Source organism: Python bivittatus, unplaced genomic scaffold (assembly GCF_059951505.1).
Source record: "Python bivittatus isolate LINGU-HERP-01145 unplaced genomic scaffold, Pbiv_v1 ctg000220_np1212, whole genome shotgun sequence".
In the NCBI taxonomy this organism is placed as follows: domain Eukaryota; kingdom Metazoa; phylum Chordata; class Lepidosauria; order Squamata; family Pythonidae; genus Python; species Python bivittatus.
In genome coordinates this window covers 40,933,058-40,951,405 of record NW_028277048.1, presented here as the reverse complement: position 1 = coordinate 40,951,405, position 18,348 = coordinate 40,933,058, and the positions used below count along the sequence as shown (strand labels likewise).

Genomic DNA, 18,348 nt, shown 5'->3' with positions numbered 1-18,348 from the left:
ATCAATGTGCTACCTTCTAGACGTGTTGCAACCAAAAGAAATAAAGCATCCCAAATATTAGTAAAACATTAAAGGGTATGGTGAATTGCTTTGCATATTGTAATAGCAGTGATGGCAGACTAATCATGTGACCTCTGTTGAGAGAGAAACTCAGCCAAGCATGGTCCTGCCAGGAAAGTCCTGATTTGTCTTGCTGACCACTTTCTTCTTCAGAGGGTGGAAGGGGGGTACAAAAGGATCAACTGTCCTTGCCTTGATTCTCGGCAAGAGGGACAACATAATTGAGGAAATGGAAGTAGCAGGAACACCAGGAAGAAGTCACCATGTGATGCTAAAGTTCTTGATTCTAAGGGAATCTGCAGGCAGCCAAAGGCATATCGTAGATCTTAAAAAAGTTCTGGTAAGGGGCAACATTCATCTTCAGAGGTACAAAATTAGTAAGGCAGAAAGTATGGTTTCTTTGCCTTTGTCCATTTAGGGCATTGTCACTGGCACTTTAATATATAATATCTTCAAAAGACAGTTCTGATAAATAATTTGCTCCTTGTAAATGAAAAACCATCCAGGGTAACCTGCAGTTCCCAGACATGGAAGAGTGTTTATACTTAGAGAAACAATTTACCACAAGCCTACATTAATGAGTATGATGTGGTTATCCAAGTACAACAGCTTTTCCATTGTGGTGGTCCTTAACAGGACCTAGCCATTGCTCTGGGATTAAAAGAGCCTGTGGTCCTAATGATAGCCTTGGCAATCTAATGTACGGTATTTGCCACTATGGAAAACAGCATGATCAGGGTCTGGATGTGAGCCAAGTTCAATGATATCAAACAGGACAAACTGATTTTGCCAAGCTGTGCCATAATTCTATAACATTAATGATGAAAAGGCCCATCTACTTCTTGGACTTGCCTGGACAGGTTTGAATAGTTTGGATTGAGGCAAATTTAGGGTTAGAATTTATTCAGAGCTAATTCATACCTGTCCAGCTACACACGGTAACAAACTGGTTTCAAACTACATTTGAAATCTACATTTGCACCCCTATACCATGTCTGCCCTTTGCATATCTTACTCCATATCCTTGCTGTCCTGCAGCTCATATCTCACCTGTTTTTAAGAAGTAAGTATAAACAGGGCCTACCAAAACTGTGCACTGGCTAGTACCCGACACCATGACTGAAGCAAATCTTGCAGAAACAAGTTCATATTTATCATGGACTCTGCTACAGTTATGAAGCCCACCATTTTGCCATGGCTCCTTCTGAGTTACTAAGAAGAGATTATAGTGTTTTTTGAGCAAACCTTAATTCCACCCCATCCTTGACCTAATAAGAAATCTACTGGAGATGTCAAACCAGCTTTAAAGGGAAAGCGCAGAAGGAAGTCCAGTTCCACTGGATTCACCTCTTTTTTTACCAACAAGACCTAGGGAAGATAAGAAAATTAGGAATGTTACAAATGATATACCTTATTTTAAACAAACAAACAAATAACAGCTGCTGTGGCTACAATACCAAGTTCCAATTTACTGATTTCCAGAGATGGTGAACCTACAGGCAAGGAGATAACCCTCACCCAGAGGGGGCTAGCTTGAGAATCCTGGGGAAGGTGAGCAAACGTAGGTCTTTGTACAGTGCATTTCCCTAGAATTGGATGCATCCAGAGTACTGAAGATAGCTTATAGGACAAATATCTGCTTGGGCTTTCAGTGAGAAAGGGGGCCACAATGATGCTAATAGCCATGCCAATGTTGACCTTACTTCCCTAGAACATATTACTCAATGAGCTTTTCTTAATCGCAACTCTGAAAATCTGCAGCCAGAATGATCAATAGGGAGATTGGTTGGGAATTTTAGAAGTTGTCATCCAACAAATCTAGGGAACACCTGGCTGGATAAGCATTTTTTATTGTTTAGAATTATTTCCACTCTGCCTTCTGCTGTAACCTTTCATGGCTAAGTGCCTTCCAATTCCAGTTGCCTCATTTATGAAGAGCAATCCTGCATGAACTTTCTTAAGAATTTTTTCCCCAACTTGTTTTACAACAACACTATTCTGCTTGTGCATTCTCTGTTACAGGGTGATCCTTGCTCTCTTGAGGACCTTTACTCTCATTTGCAAAATATTCTGTGGCCTGGGTCACACATCACATCACACTATCATGTGGCTTAACTGTGGTTAAGGAGCTGTGTAAATCCAACCACTGTGGTTGATGGTTTTACATGCTGTGTGAACACAGACAGTTGTAGTTTACTGAATAAACCATGGCAAGTAAAAAACGTGTCAACTCAGTCTCTAATACTACACAGAGCCTGTAGCCAGCTATAGTTTTGATATAATAGCAAATTTTCTACACAATTATATCCTTTTTATCAAGCAGGAGAGAAATACTGACTGACTTTTTTGTTATGACCATCATCCGGTCACTTTACCTGAAAGGCAACTTGGGCTAAAAAAATAAGTTTGTCTCTCTCAAAAAGTCCCCGAGCTGTGTACATGAAAACGGAATAGGTGATCTCATCTGTAAGGTTGATCACCCTGTGTTTCACATCTTCCGCTGGTGCTGTACGCTGAATAGCTTTCTCAAACACCACGTTGAAAGCCTGAACAGAAAAAAGAAGAAGAAGAAAAGAAGAAGCCAAAAGGCAAAACTGTGGGGTTTCAGGCAGATGCCCTACTTTGCATTCTGGAAAAGACAGAAACACAAGAAAGGTGTCATCCTCAAAACCATGAGGTGATTCCATAGTTGGGTATTGGCAAAATAAAAGACCCAAGATTTGGCTGTCTGGCAGATTTTTCTGTTGGACCTGATGAGCTATTTTTCTTTAAGCTTGGCCCTCAGTCATTCTTCCTTATAATGGGCAAAGCGTCCCAATGGGCGGCTGTAAGGTTATCTGCAAAAAAGGCTGAGGGTGTCTTGGACTTCATAAGAACAGAGAAAGCTTATCTTCTACAAAAAATATAATCAATCACTATCCAAATAAATGTTCCACTATTAGTTACCTTCAGAGAGAACTGATAGATCGGGTTGATTTTGTTTAGGTCATTTAATATAAAATACAACAGAGATGCCCTTTCTGCTGCTGGCCTGTAGTTCTCTCTGGCTTCATTAATTCGTATTTCAGTAATTTTAGCTTCTATCACCTAAAAAAATAAGAAAAAAAACTTTTTTTAAAGAATAAAAAATAAGCAGTCTTCAATGTGTGATATCTAATCATGCTTTAGAGAACTACAATGTTTTCTACAGTACTTCACTTTCACTGCTGGGTTGGTAAGTCACGTATTTATGAAAGACACATTTCTCAGCACTGTTGTTGAGGCCATGACAGCATAGTCAAGTTGAATCAGTTAACTTACTTTTTGTTCTATCTCATTAGCTGTGCGTTTCGTGGTCTCGAGGTTTTCCACCAAGGCTGTATCTCCTAGGAAGTTTCCTGAGGCAGCAGAGAGTCTAGCTAGTAAGGAGTCCTCTAATTCCTTCAGGATGATCTTAAATTCATTCTGTTGTTTTGTGAGAGTAGCCTACAACAGAAACAGAGTGGGGAAAAAGAACTTTTGTTATTTATCAGCAAATCTCCTTTCTTCCTACTCCAAAGCTAGACAATTTTCAACATGGGGCTGCAGGTTCCTGTCTCAGATGAGGCAACTGAGTAAAATGGGATATGAATTCTTGGATTTTTCCATTAACACTTCATACATTTTAAATACATATGTATCTACTGTACTAGATGTGAAGGCTACATACCAGTGCTATTCCCCTTCATCATACACTTGGGTTGTTGCAGTCCTGAGATCTACTAAACAAGTATCTTAAGGAAGAAGACAAACTGAATACTTGTTCTAGACTCACTGTTTAGACTACCTTTTTTTCCACTTGGTACTTTCCAAGTATGCTGGACTTGGATAATCTCTGTCCATGCTGGCTGAGGTTTAATGAGATGGGCCAAAACATCTGAATACCATCAAGATGGGAAGGCTGGCTTAGAATATTTGGTTTTCTTTGGAATTACTAAGATGACTATCGCTTGGTCCATAACGCAGAAGTTCACAACTAGTAATGATAATACCTTCAGTTCCTCTAAGTCAGGTCTTTCCTTAGCAACCACAGCAGCTAAAAGCTGGTCTTCCAAGCCATCCCTGGTAACCAAAAAGTTGATCAATGTGCATTGAGCCTGCATCTCTGGCTTGTAGTGGGGATTGAAGTACTTGGTGTGCAGAATCAGGCGAAATTTGGGGTGGTACTCCACTTCCTTATCTCCTATTTTAATGTATCTAGGAATAAGAGTTTTGAAATATATGAAAACATTGCATAAATTAATGTAATCTACCTTTGCTCATGTTCACTATTGATGAACAGAACTACTATCCCTATCCTCACCATCTTTTTTTATTTTAGCTCAGACTCAGGGATAGAAAATCAATCCTTTTTGTCTAGAATAAATGGTTCAATATATAGGGAACTGCATATCAGGTCAGATCATCAATTCATTTAGATTAAGATTGTCTATGTAGACTGGGGGCCATTGCCAAATGCTGAGCTAGTGTTATTGGCCTATGCTTCAGTTGGCAGAAAACGATGCAGTTTTCTACTGTTGCTTCTTTCTCCATTGTCAACCTTGATCCTGCATCAGCTGCTGCTGTTCTGGCTTCTTGCCAAATGGTGGTATCCTGATTCTAGCCATTCAGGTACAAAACCGTTGGTAAAGCTGCCTGGCTTTTACTGTCTTCCTGCTTTTTGGACACCACCAGCCACCAGGCAATCATCTGCCAGTCAGTGATGCAGTGATGGGGCTTGGAGAAATGGCAGATTTTGACTGGAGTCTGACTTGCCTCTCACTGCTTAACATTGTGCCAAAGCACCTGTCAGAACCAGGGAAGTTGCATGGTAAAGCAGAATTGGCATTTGCAGAAATCAACAGCCACAGCTCAGATTGCCGAACAGGTGATCAGCAAACTGTGTGGTAAAGCAAGAAGTTTGTGCTGGTCAGATTTGAGACAGAGGCCTTTCCCTCTTTGTTATCCGGCTCCCCCAGGTCCCCAGTCAGCTTTTCTGTGGCTTCTAGGGGGCCGCAGGGCAATATGGCGGTGGCTGCTGAGGCCAGTTCTTTCTACTTGGAGGGAAAAAAGATGGCAGCACAAGACAGTGCCCAGAGCCCAAGGGGAGGAGGTGTGCCCTTCCAACTGGCCAGTAGATGTAGGCTGTTTCCTAACTGCACTGCCAGCAGAACGGTTAGCAAAATGCATCAGATTAAATGGAAAACACTATTAGAACTGGCACAGTTTAGGATCACCTAAGGTTGCCTTATGGTCTAAGGATGAGATGAAGGCACTGTCATGAGGCCATGGCAAAATAGTTTACTGTGGTTAGGTGCCAATAGGTAAGGGCATTAAGTCTGCTTGTCCTGGTTTCAGCAATGAAGCTCTCCCTGTCCTATCTGGAGATGCTGCAGGTGGAACCTGGGGCTTTCAGCATGCAAAGCAGATGCTCTGCACTGAGCTGTTATAGAGAGCCCGTGCTCCATATCTGCTCATCTTATGCAACACATCTGGAAAAAAGATATTAATTAGGTAAGGTCGATATTAATGAGGGACACTGTGAAGTTGGTGGCTGGCAGTTGAGATGAAAACTAGTAGAATTAGTTTAGAACGGTTAAATTTGCAAAGTCAGCCTCACAAGAGCCACAGATCCCAATATCCTTTTGGATAGATTCAGAGTCATGAATGTAAGCAGCACATTTTAAGAATATTTACTATCATTGTTTTTTTCTCTTTGATTTTCATCATAGTACTTGAATTACAGATATTTTGGAGCATTTATCTTGTGTAGTTTGAAACATGTATGGGGTGGAAGTAGTTCTATTCTCCTGTCCCCAAATGGCACTCCCTGATTCCATACAAATCTTCTGTGCTGGAAAGAAATTTGGTGAATTTCAGTTAAAGTGCTTTGTATGCAGAAAGACCTAAAATGCATTGAAAGCTGCTTTGCAGCTCGTTGCTTTGCAATGACCCACAGGATATTTGCTTTCTGCTCCTCTTGTGACATATCTGAGACATCTTTTATTGTGTTTCTTAATGAAAGGAGACCAGCTGGACAGGTCTGGTGACAGCAGCCCTAAACTTTGTGCCTGCAAATGCAGATGTGGGCAAAAGCCAGAAAAGTATGTGCAGGCCCAGGCTTGCCGTTCTGAACCAGTCTGAAAGAAAAGGGCACGAGCCTGTCATTTCTGAAATGCTTGCTGGTGTCATAAATCCACTCACGGACAACCTGAGACACTTTTCTGCTTAAGGCAAAGGGCTACGTGATGTGCCCTCCTGATCAAAAAGAGGGCAGAAGCTGACTCAACTGGCAGTGGGATCTGACATCCAGATAAGCAATGGCCTACGATCAACCCCCAGACCTGAAGACAATGGGCTAATCGGGCAGATCATGCAGTTCACACATTTTTGTGATGTGAAGAATAAATCAACATTGCAGAAGTTTTAAATAACCACAACCCTCTGCTGGTGTTACTGCTCAGCAAGGACCCAGGCTGCTTCCGGACACGTGTCTCTTAGACCCTGTTCCCATTTGCATTTATCGCAGGACCATCATTCTCTGAGAATCCCAGTTTCCCCTTTGATTGTCATTATGACCCCAGACTGTGAATGAAATTATCTAAGGTAATTATAATTAGCAAGCGTACTGGAATAAAAATAGCCTTTCCCCCTTTATCCCTGTACAGGTAAGTCCTTGTTTAACAATTGCAATGGTCTGGTGACTCGGTCATTAAGTGAAACGGTTGCTAAGTGAAAAGTCACATGACCATAACTGTGCTTACAATTTTACTTCAGCTTTCTTTTGCTTTACAGCGTCAGAAGGATATGACTGCAAAGAGCCAGGTGGGGGAGGTTTCCAGAACTCAACTGAGGAGGAAGCCGAGTAAAAGGGCAAATCTTATAGCCCTTCTTCCCCCTCCCCCACCCTTCAGAACGCTCACCGGAGTGCTGTGATCATTAGCAAGAAAACAACTGATGTTTGCATTTACATTCATTGGAAGGGAAAGGATTACGAGAGAGTAAGCAGGCACACAATGGGGAATGCACGTTGAAAGGAATGCACTAGCACCAGCTGTTTGTCTAGCCGGCTTATGGCTGCGAGCCAGGAGCCACTTAGAAGGCAAAGAAGCCTTCGGTGTGAAATTGATTAGGGCCGTGACAGTGTCAGGCAGCACCACCAGAGGAGTCTAATCAACTAATTAAGGTTACAGAGCTGAGCTTGTTAACTTGCCGTTTGCACTTGTTAGGGACGCCCTGTGCTGTGGAGAAAAGCAACTCAGGAAGAGATCACTTGTTTAGGCAATCTCTCTGCTCTGAGAGGACGGGAAAAAGAAAAAATGGGTCAGGCACAGGACAACGCATGCTAAGTGACTCTAATGGTGGACAGTGACTGAGAGGGACACTGCAAAGGTTGTAAATGCGGGCACTGGTCACAAAGTTACTTTTTCATCACTGTCGTAACTGTGAACAGTCACTGTCTGAGGCAGTCACTAAATGAGGGCTACCTGTCATACTTTGTCACCCATTATCTTAGAGGTTTGGTGAGGTGACTTTTCTTCTGGTCACAGCAGTTTCACTCCCCGTGTTTATCTTCTTGGTTAGCATTTGTTTTCTGAGTTTCTTTCTCACCTATCTCTCTGCTTCTGACCCCAGCTATCTCTAGGCTTCCAACAAGGTGGAGGAGAACAGGCTTCCTCACTTTATTTGGGGAAGACAAGCAGTTCTGTATTAACAATACTCTGATGCCATTTCTGAGTACTGTTAATAGAAAAATGCACACAGGTGCCTGTTCTCCTTCCCCAAATAAAGTAGCAGAGGTCTGCTTTCCTCTTCTCCACCAAATGGTTGGAGATAAGAATGCAATGGCTCTGACTCTTCAGCAACTCCTGACCTACTGATCAAAAGGGAGTTGTATACTGTGAGTAGAAAGTTAAGGATTTATGCTGTGTCCTTCTTTCTCTGTTATCCTGCCTGCTCTTTGTTTTAAGAGATTGCTAATCTGAGGTCACCTCCTTCTGCCTTTCTTCCAAGGTGCACCTGCACAGAACACATATTCTTGGACTCTCCTGGTAGGATGCAGTTAGCTATGTGCTAGGCTTTGCCTATCCCTATAATTTACTTAACGGTAAATAAATCGTCTGTTATATGTTTCACTAATCCTTGCTTGAATCAAATTCCCACTCTCAGGACCACTAACGTATACACACAGAATGGTTCAACTTCCAGCACAACCTGGGTTGCAAAGGTCAGACTACAATGATACTCTTTCTTTTATAACTTCTATTATAAAATCAAGGTTGTGGCTGTTGTGGCTGCAAATGCACTTACTTTCCTTTCTTGATTGTGTTTCGACCTAGCAGAGGATCCAGCACAGGTTCTACTGTCTCTCCGATGTTCTCAATAAGCAGCGTATCTCCATCAGAAACTGCTTTTTCAATGATATCTAGGTAGCTGCACAATTGATAATAAATCTTTAAGTGTGTCACACAGTCTCTGAGAATATGAACACGTTTCTTATATCCTACTGAAAAGGAAGTTAAATGTATTTTCATAATCATTTGCAACACAGAAGCTTGCTGAGGAAGGGGACTCTATCAGGGCCACAGAAATAGCTGCCAGAGCAGGTGGGAAAAGATGATGTGAGTGGATTGGGGGGGGGGGGGGATTCAAGTGAGTAGACAAGCAATAGTGGACAAGCAGCAATGGACTTCTCATGCCAATTAAATTAAATAGCAAATTAAATAAATATTGAGTTGTAGGTTGGCCCTTTCCTGTGCTTTTGTTTTTGGTTAATTGTTTTATTCATTTTAATTTATTTATATGAATTTGTCATTGTTTTTTAGCATGTGTCACCCAGGATCATGTAAGTGAGATGGGTGGCTATATAAAATTAAATAAATACATAAATAAGCCTAGACTGCTGTCAAATCTGGAAGGACCCAGAGTGGGATTTGGGCAGAAGAGTTGTAAAACATATGAACTCCACCTGAATTAAATGGCACATAGGTAATGGCCTGAGAAAAACATTGAATGAGAATGAAGAAATCCTGTTTACATGCAGCCATCTGGATTGCATCAACCTTTTTTTCTCCCCTTTCTCAGTCAGTTATTCTGGTGGAATTGGGGAAGCATGGGGGAGTGAAAGGTCTCTGTGTGTAAATAATAAAGCTAAGAGATGAATGAAGAATTATTTGTGGGTAAAGTGTCATTAAGTGTGAATCACTTGCTGTCCAAGATCCCAGAAGTGTTGCTATGTCGCTGAAAGTTGTGTGAGTGTGTTCCCCACCTAAACTCCTGACCACTGACCAAGGCTGGGTCTCCAGCCATCTCAAGGAGCCTATTCCCAGCTGTTCCCAAGCTGTGGAGCATTGCAAGTAGGGACAGCTGATAATGCATGCCTCGATGGGTGATGCAAGGAAGACTGCTTGGGTATAAGGGGGAATACAACAGAGGCCAATTCCAGTAATCCCAGAATAGGTGCAAGCAAAATGAGGGCATGTCCTAGACAAGCTGAGAGCACAGCAGTTCTTGTTTTTCAATCTGTAGGCCATTCTTTTGGAATAAAATCCAAACAATTAGAACAGAATGACTCTGGTTCACCTTTTCTGTCCAAGCCGGATGGCCTTTAGATCTTGTCCATGCTTGTTCTTGATCCACTTGATCCCTTGAAGCTGCGCATCTATAATGAGTGGCCAACGTTCTGTGTTGCACAGAATAGTTGCATTTTCTGTTGACATACGGTCACTGGGGAGCCCCTGGTTGTTCCAGGTTGCTATATCTGCATCATCTGTTAGCAGGGTTAAAGGATCCAGCCCAGGAGTGATAGGAATTGGTACCTATTAAAATGTTAAGATAAAAATGGACTGTCAGATAGAAAAGGCACCGATTGTTTGTGTTCAGTACTGAACTTCTTAGATTTTGGCAAGCATTTGTGAACATAAAACTGAGCTTCACTATCTTGTTGCTTATCTGATACTATCTCACATGTTACTGGCAAACTAAGGGCTGGTTCAAGGCAGCCCCAGAGCCATAAAGCAGCAGCTCTCTGAAGGCATGGATGAGCAGAGAGAAAGGGATATCAAGGGGGCTTCAGGGGTCAAATAAGGAAGCCCTGTGTAGATTGGATAAGGAGGCTTACAGGTCAGAGGCTTCTCATGTCTGGCCTAAGCAAATAAGGTGACATAACGGTTAGAAAGAACCATAAGCTTTTAGCAGGGTTGGCCTGCAGGGATAACATTCTGGATCCGCTGCACACTTCATTGTTGAACTATTGTTTTGATGCAATGCATATATCATGGCAAGACACATGGAGGACATGATGCTCAGTATTTTTCACCCTTCAAATCAATCTACCATTTGAAGAGAAGTGATGGTGATGGGAGAGTGCCTTCTAGCAGGGACATCTTGCATGTAGCTGTCCCTAGGAAGGTTTAGCTGCTGCTGATGTTAATGTCCATAAAGTATTTTTAAGGCACTAAGCAAAGATCCTTTAATTTCCCTAGCCTTTTAATCACTTCTGTGCTATTATTTCTGCAGTGGTCACTTTGAGACTCCTCCTTTCTATGGTCAATTGTTTTACTGGGTTGTTGTAAAGTGCCTTGGACAATAAAAGCAAAGGATGACATTTTCTTTATTAGCCAACAAACCAAGAAATGGTCAGAGACTTGGTGGTTTATGGTCTGAAGCTGGGCATAAGCTCGGAGACATCCACTTGTGGCCTAGAATCACTAGGATCAGAAGGCTGTCAGGCTCACGTGAACAACATTCATCTTCTGGAACAGGCATTTACAGAGACTTACCTTCAGCTGCTTTAAATAAGGAGTCCAGAACTTGTCCAGTAACTCACTCCTATATTTTTTGGTAAAATACCCAACATAGGAAACAAATGCAGTAATCAGTAGCACATCTCCACACAGAGTCTTTCCCTGTTCACTGAAATTTTCCACCGATTCAGCCCAACGCACATTTTCAGATGCTAATCCACCAACAAGCCTTAAGAAACATTCCAAAAGGAGAGAAGGATCTGATTAGGACATGTGAGGCTCTGACCCAACCTGGCTTGACCAGCAGCATGAACTTTCCCGGAAGCAGGCCAAAGGGTAATCAGCATCTTTATGCTAAGGCCTATTTTTCAACATGCTATTATAAGAAGGACTTTGTGTATGTAGAATATGGGGCGGGGGGGGGGGGGACTGGTTGGTCAGGATGAGTTTTCAAGACTTCCTTCCAACTCTTGATTCTGCATCGTAACAATGAGGCTGTTGAACCAAGAAAGCTGCTGAGACTATCATAAGGCACTTAGCAAAATAACCAGACATCTTTTCTTCTTTATGGAGGCTGCCCTCAGTTGCCGTGCTCTGAGTTGGAAAAGGAAAGAACAATCTGGCAGTCAGAGTGTCCCCCTCCCCGCCTTCAGCTATTGTGAAATATGATACATAGAACCATAAATGATCTCATTTGAAGGGCAAGCACTTCCTGGTAAGTTCTGGATTGTCATCACTGAAAGAATCAGGGAGCACATAAGTAAGATAGATTTGAGGGCTGCAGCAGGTTTCACCAACGTTTTAAGTCACATTTAGAGCATGTCTTTTGCAAAGATACATAAGCCTTAGTGAGAGATGTGTAAGTCTTGGTGATATACTTTGTGGCTTCTGGCAAGGGGCAGACTGATGAGAATCAGTTAAGATTTCCATCTCCAGAGGACCCATAAAAACAGAGAACATTGCTTGCCTATGAACTAACAGCCTCTTCCAAATGCTAACTGCAGTTTCTCTAAATAAACTATGCATCTTTGATTCCCTCTTTCTCTCTTGTGTAGTATTTCATTTTCAGGAAATGGCTCATAGCTTGCTGAGAAGCATAACAATTTTCCTCTTACCAGCTGGGACTTCCAGCCAGCTTGGGATAATCAAACCTCTTAGAGACCTCAGATACTTTCAGATTCACAAGAATGAAAAACGATTTGATTATGAATACACAATATGTCTGAAGCTTTTGCAATTGCTGTCTGGTTTATATTATTTAAGATCCATGTTATGCCATTGTTTCTGATGTTCCTAAAATGTGGTTTAGAGACTTGGGATTCAGACAAGGAATGTCATGTATCCTTGTTGTTGTTGTTTAGTCGTTAAGTCGTGTCCGACTCTTCGTGACCCCATGAACCATATTGCGCCAGGCCTTCCTGTCCTTCACTGCCTCCCTGAGTTTGCTCAGTTTCATGCTCATTGCTTCAGTGATGCTATCTAACCATCTCATCCTCTGCCGTCCTCTTCTCCTTTTGCCTTCAATCTTTCCCAGCATCAGGGTCTTCTCCAAAGAGATCTCTCTTCGCATTAGGTGACCAAAATATCTGAGCTTGAGCTTCATTATCGATCCTTCCAATGAGCAATCAGGGTTGATTTCCTTTAAGATTGACTGGTTTGACCTCCTAGCAGTCCAGGGGACTCTCAAGAGTCTTCTCCAGCACCACAGTTCAAAGGCATCAATTCTTCGGCGCTCGGCCTTTTTTATGGTCCAGCTCTCACAGCCATACATTACTACTGGAAAAACCATAGCTTTGACTATGCGGATCTTTGTCGGCAAGGTGACGTCTCTGCTTTTTAATATGCTATCTAGGTTTGCCATAGCTTTCCTCCCAAGGAGCAAGCATCTTTTAATTTCATGGCTGCAGTCTCCATCTGCGGTGATCTTGGAGCCCAAATAAATGAAGTCTGTTACTGCTTCCATTTCTACCCCTTCTATTTGCCAGGAATTGATGGGTCCAGATGCCATGATCTTAGTTTTTTTAATGTTGAGTTTCAAGCCAGCTTTTGCACTCTCCTCTTTCACCCTCATCAAGAGGCTCTTTAGTTCTTCTTCACTTTCTGCCATTAGGGTGGTATTGTCCGCATATCTGAGGTTGTTGATGATTCTCCCTGCAATCTTAATTCCGGCTTGTGATTCTTCCAGCCTGGCATTTCTCATGATGTACTCTGCATATAGGTTAAATAAGCAGGGTGACAGTATACAGCCTTGTCGTACACCTTTCCCTATTTTGAACCAATCGGTTGTTCCATGACCGGTTCTAACTGTTGCTTCTTGGCCCGCATACAGATTTCTCAGGAGACAGGTAAGGTGGTCTGGTATTCCCATCTCTTTAAGAATTTGCCACAGTTTGTTGTGATCCACACAATCAAAGGCTTTTGCATAGTCAATGAAGCAGAAGTAGATATTTTTCTGGAACTCTCGTGCTTTCTCCATGATCCAGCGAATGTTGGCGATTTGATCTCTAGTTCCTCTGCCTCTTCAAAACCCAGCTTGTACATCCGGTAGTTCTCGGTTCATGTATTGCTGAAGCCTAGCTTGTAGGATTTTGAGCATAACCTTGCTAGCATGTGAAATGAGTGCAATTGTGCGATAGTTTGAGCATTCTTTGGCGTTGCCCTTCTTTGGAATTGGAACGTAAACTGACCTTTTCCAATCCCGTGGCCACTGTTGCGTTGCTGGCATATTGAGTGCAGCACTTTAACACCATCGTCTTTTAGTATTTTAAATAACTCAGCTGGAATACTGTCATCTCCACTAGCTTTGTTGTTAGCAATGCTTCCTAAGGCCCACTTGACTTCACTCTCTAGGATGTCTGGCTCAAGGTCAGTGATCACACCAGCGTGGACATCAGGGACATTAAGATCTTTCTTGTATAGTTCTTCTGTGTATTCTTGCCACCTCTTCTTAATCTCTTCTGCTTCTGTTAGGTCCCTGCCTTTTTTGTCCTTTATCATGCCCATCTTTGCACTAAACGTTCCTTTCATATCTCCAATTTTCTTGTAGAGATCTCTAGTCTTCCCCATTCTATTGTTTTCCTCAATTTCTTTGCATTGTTCATTTAAGAAGGCCTTCTTATCTCTCCTGGCTATTCTCTGGAAATCTGCATTCAGTTGCTTATTTCTTTCCCTTTCACCCTTGCTTTTCGCATTCCTTCTTTCCACAGCTATTTGTAAAGCCTCATCAGACAGCCATTTTGCTTTCTTGCATTTCTTTTTCTTTGGGATGGTTTTAGTTGCTGCCTCCTGTACAATGTTACAGACCTCCGTCCATAGTTCTTCAGGCACTCTGTCTACCAAATCTAATCCTCTAAATCTATTCATCACCTTCACTGTGTACTCACAAGGAATATGATCTAAGTCATACCTGAGTGGTCTAGTGGTTTTCCCTACATTCTTCAATTTAAGCCTAAATTTTGCAGTAAGAAGCTCATGATCTGAGCCACAGTCAGCTCCTGGTCTTGTTTTTGCTGTCTGTATAGAGCTTCTCCATCTTTGGCTGCAAAGTATATAATCAATCTGGTTTCGGTATTGACCATCTGGTGATGTCCATGTGTAGAGTCGTCTCTTGTGTTGTTGGAAAAGAGTGTTTGCTATGACTAGCTTGTTCTCTTGACAGAACTCTATTAGCCTTTGCCCTGCTTCATTTTGTACTCCAAGGCCAAATTTGCCTGTTATTCCGATTACTCCTTGACTTCCTACTTTAGCATTCCAGTCCCCTATGATGAAAAGGACATCTTTTTTTGGTGCCAGTTCTAGAAGGTGTTGTAGGTCTTCATGGAACCGGTCAACTTCAGCTTCTTCGGCATCAGTGGTTGGGGCATAAACTTGGATGACTGTGATGTTGAATGGTTTGCCTTGGATACGCACTGAGATCATTCTGTCGTTTTTGAGGTTGTACCCCATTACTGCCTTTCCCACTCTCTTATTCACTATGAGTGCAACTCCATTTCTTCTAAGGGTTTCTTGCCCACAGTAGTAGATATAATGGTCACCCGAATTAAATTCACCCATTCCCGTCCATTTCAGTTCGCTGATTCCCAAGATGTCGACGTTCAATCTTGTCATCTCATGTTTGACCACATCCAGCTTGCCTTGGTTCATAGATCTTACATTCCAGGTACCTATACAATATTGTTCTTTACAGCATTGGACCTTCTTTTCACTTCCAGATACATCCACAGCTGAATGTCCTTTCGGCTTTGGCCCAGCCGCTTCACTCTTTCTGGAGCTACTTGGAAATGCCCTCCACTCTTCCCCAGTAGCATATTGGACACCTTCCGACCTGAGGGGCTCATCTTCCGGCATCATATCTTTTAGCCTTTTAACATTGTCCATGGGGTTTTCTTGGCAAGGATACTGGAGTGGGTTGCCATTTCCTTCTCCAGTGGACCACATTTTGTCAGAACTCTCTGTCATGACCTGTCCGTCTTGGGTGGCCCTGCACGGTATAGCTCATGGCTTCACTGAGTTACGCGAGCCCCTTCGCCACGACAAGGCAATGATCCATGAAGGGGTCATGTATCCTAGCCATGATTAATTGAAAACAATACTACAGTTTGGTGTAGCAAATCAAAGACCCTGCCAACAGTTATCGCCCTCTTCTTGAGAGGAGGTTCAGTGCTGAACTTAACTTGGGATTCTGTCTCTTAGAAATTCTGGAAGACATACACGCATGAAATATTAGTCTTCAGGACCAAGCTTCTGATGATGCAGGAAGACCCTAACAAATCTCCTATACCTGGATGCTTTTTGATACAATGAAGCAAATACTTTCAGATACTATACTTAAACCCAGACTTATCGCTAAGAAAATTAAGACAGCACATATGTTCATAACACCCATTTATGAGAGTTGATTTGAATGGGAAAATGGGGGGGGGGTATGAATGCTTTAACTCCCTTCCTATAACTGCTGGTTCCAAGACATTCGCAGTCCTCTGCCCCACTGCTAGCTTTCATTTTTTAAAAAGAGGAAGATCAAGCAGGGACCTCATGCGGTCAGTTCATGCCGACAAAAGCCACTTATGGCAGTTAGCCAGCATTGTCAAAGAACGCCCTAGAAAGTGTTGTACCTGTTAGCCAATGAAATGACTCTGTTAGTTGCATCAGCCTCTTGCTGGCACTTGATTTTCGCAGCTGTGGCCTTTTCAAATTCAGCAGTCAGATTAGCTAAGTTGGCATTTAGATCCTTTCAAAGAAAAAGTTTGCAGTTACTTGTATGGAAATGATGAAGAAATTAAACTGATGCAATTTCTTCTCATATTAATGAGGCAATACTTTGGCTAAAAGCAAATTGGTTTAAACTGAGCATTTATGTGCAGGCTGATTTCCTGTGATGGGTAAATGCTGCATCATGTAACCAGATCTGATGGGGGAGTCACTTCGATCCATCACAGAAAAGCAGACAGCTACACTGGTTCGATTAAAAAAACAAAGATTCCACCCCCCCCCAATTGTTGTTGGAAATGCTCATAATTACATAATATTTTTGGAGGTGTCTGCAGGATCTATCACGTTCATCAAAATGATGAAAGCAGTGTCATGCTATAATCTCTGCCCCTTTTGTATGTGTCTACAACATCATAATGCGGGTAGAAAAGGGGCAGAGGCTGCGTTGTGTCTGTGTGACTCTGCTTTCATCATTTGCCCCCCCCAACCCTCCCCTGTGGATCCCCCTGAATATTCTACTGACTATTACAAAGCCTTCACATAATGTTTATCAGTAATTATCACAATAATTTTGTCAAGTAAACTTGTCTAAGGCTGTGAGGAAGAAAGGGCTACAGTGACTGGGAAGTGCTAGGTTAGAAAAAAGGCAAAGAATGGAAATGTAATGGAGGTTTGTGAAAAGACACTCAATATGGAAAAAGAGAGTTGGTTAGGTATAGTGGTTAAAGGCCCTGGGCTAGAAACTGGGAGGCTGTGAGTTCTAGTCATACTTTAGCCCTAAAGAAGAGATGTAGTGCTAGTAAAAGTAATGCCTCCAAGTAACGAAGGATTCACAACAAACTATGTATAGCATAGGTTCTGAATTAATCTATTTTCTGGGTTTGCACAATATATTGAATAATAAAATAACCAAAGGGGCTAGGTTTGCCAACTAATAAACTGAAGTAATAAAATAATAAACTAAAATAAATAAAACCAAGCCAAAACCAAACCAAACCAAACCAAACCAAGCCCGCACCACTAAGCAAGGTTCAAATTAACTGAGCTTCACATGCAGTAGAAAAGAGCTGTTACATTCATGTTAACTTCTGACTGTCTTCTGTTGAAATAGATACAGAACTACGTAGGCTATTGGCCTGATTGAGCCGGGTTCTCCTTCACAAACCAGTGTACAAGTGGATGTGAGTTCATGCAAAGCCTGTGCTCAGTTTTCTCTTCTGAGCCAATGGGGAGGAGAAATAGATCAGAACTAGCAGGTGTCTGTTTGCTATTTCGTTTAAGCCGGGAACTGTGGTTCAGTTGCTAAACAAGCCAACAGTGGCATCTGCCAGGGCAAGAGTGTGCATGTATCAAAATAGGCAAGATGGTGATTGTGGCATGTAATCAAAGATTTGTCCATTTTGGACATGTCACATGCACACCCAAAGGGGCAGGGCTACAACTGTGACACCACAACTGCCATCTTGCCTGTTTGGAACCAACTTTGAACACTGGAATGTTTTTATGGTTTGTCCGGAAAATTGGAGCATGTTTTAAATCACAGTACTTCTCATAAACCAGAAATCTGTTAAATTGAGACTAAATTCATTCCTCTAGCTCTGTGGAAGAAAGGAAGGGGGAACACTTCTCATTTAGCTCAAGAATGGGGAACATGTGACCCCCTCAGTTATTGCAGAACTACAACTCCCAGCATTCCACACCCTTGGCTGGAGCTGCCGTTATAGCTTAGCAAATTTCGGAAAGCCACAGGGTTACCACATCTGACCGGGGCCAGTACTACAATACAGATTTCATTTCACTTTATTCGTGAGCAGGAGAATTCATGATTCAGAGTTCATGTTTATACCGGTTCTTGATCTGTATAGATACAACAGAATGTTATTTGCATGCCATTGGCTTAATTGTGTAACTTAGGCCTAATTAATTAATTCTCTTGCTTGGCGCCAGCGGTGAATGTCAGCCAGTTGGAACGCTGATACCTACTTCGATGGGATGCCCCGGGGTCTGGCACATTACCCAGGCGAAGTTGTAGCGTACTTACTGCAATCTTATTTTTAATCATCGTGAGTTTGGCTTGTGCCTCTGCCAGTTCTGCGTTAGCCTCTTCCAAGGCCTGCCGCTTAGGTGCCACATCACAGTAGACTTCATAGAAGCGGACAATGTTTAAGCACCAAGAACATAAACCAGATGCAGCTGTGGACTTGGAGAGTATAAACTCGGGATCAAATGTTGGGTCATTCTGAAACGGTCTGCAGAGAGAAGTTCACAAAGCAATGTTGCAGCTGGGGGAGCAAGGGTGCCTTCAAGTTTTATAAAGGCAGCCTATAACTTAAGT

At 42.3% G+C, this 18,348-nt stretch overlaps 1 protein-coding gene across 4 annotated transcripts in view; it reads right to left on the bottom strand.

The window, feature by feature from the left end:
* The window catches only part of DNAH17 (dynein axonemal heavy chain 17), a 119,608-nt gene that overhangs the window by 14,255 nt on the left and 87,005 nt on the right, over positions 1-18,348 (bottom strand). For 3 of the 4 annotated variants that reach the window (XM_088138413.1, XM_088138410.1, XM_088138412.1), the window contains 10 exons: positions 18,055-18,262; positions 15,917-16,032; positions 10,839-11,031; positions 9,640-9,875; positions 8,368-8,490; positions 4,071-4,275; positions 3,361-3,525; positions 3,007-3,147; positions 2,436-2,606; positions 1,306-1,428 (listed from right to left, as the gene is read on the bottom strand). In XM_088138413.1, the coding sequence (XP_087994539.1) occupies positions 1,306-1,428; positions 2,436-2,606; positions 3,007-3,147; positions 3,361-3,525; positions 4,071-4,275; positions 8,368-8,490; positions 9,640-9,875; positions 10,839-11,031; positions 15,917-16,032; positions 18,055-18,262 (1,681 nt within the window). The remainder of the gene's footprint in view (positions 1-1,305; positions 1,429-2,435; positions 2,607-3,006; positions 3,148-3,360; positions 3,526-4,070; positions 4,276-8,367; positions 8,491-9,639; positions 9,876-10,838; positions 11,032-15,916; positions 16,033-18,054; positions 18,263-18,348) is intronic. The other variant, XM_088138411.1, reaches the window with a different exon arrangement.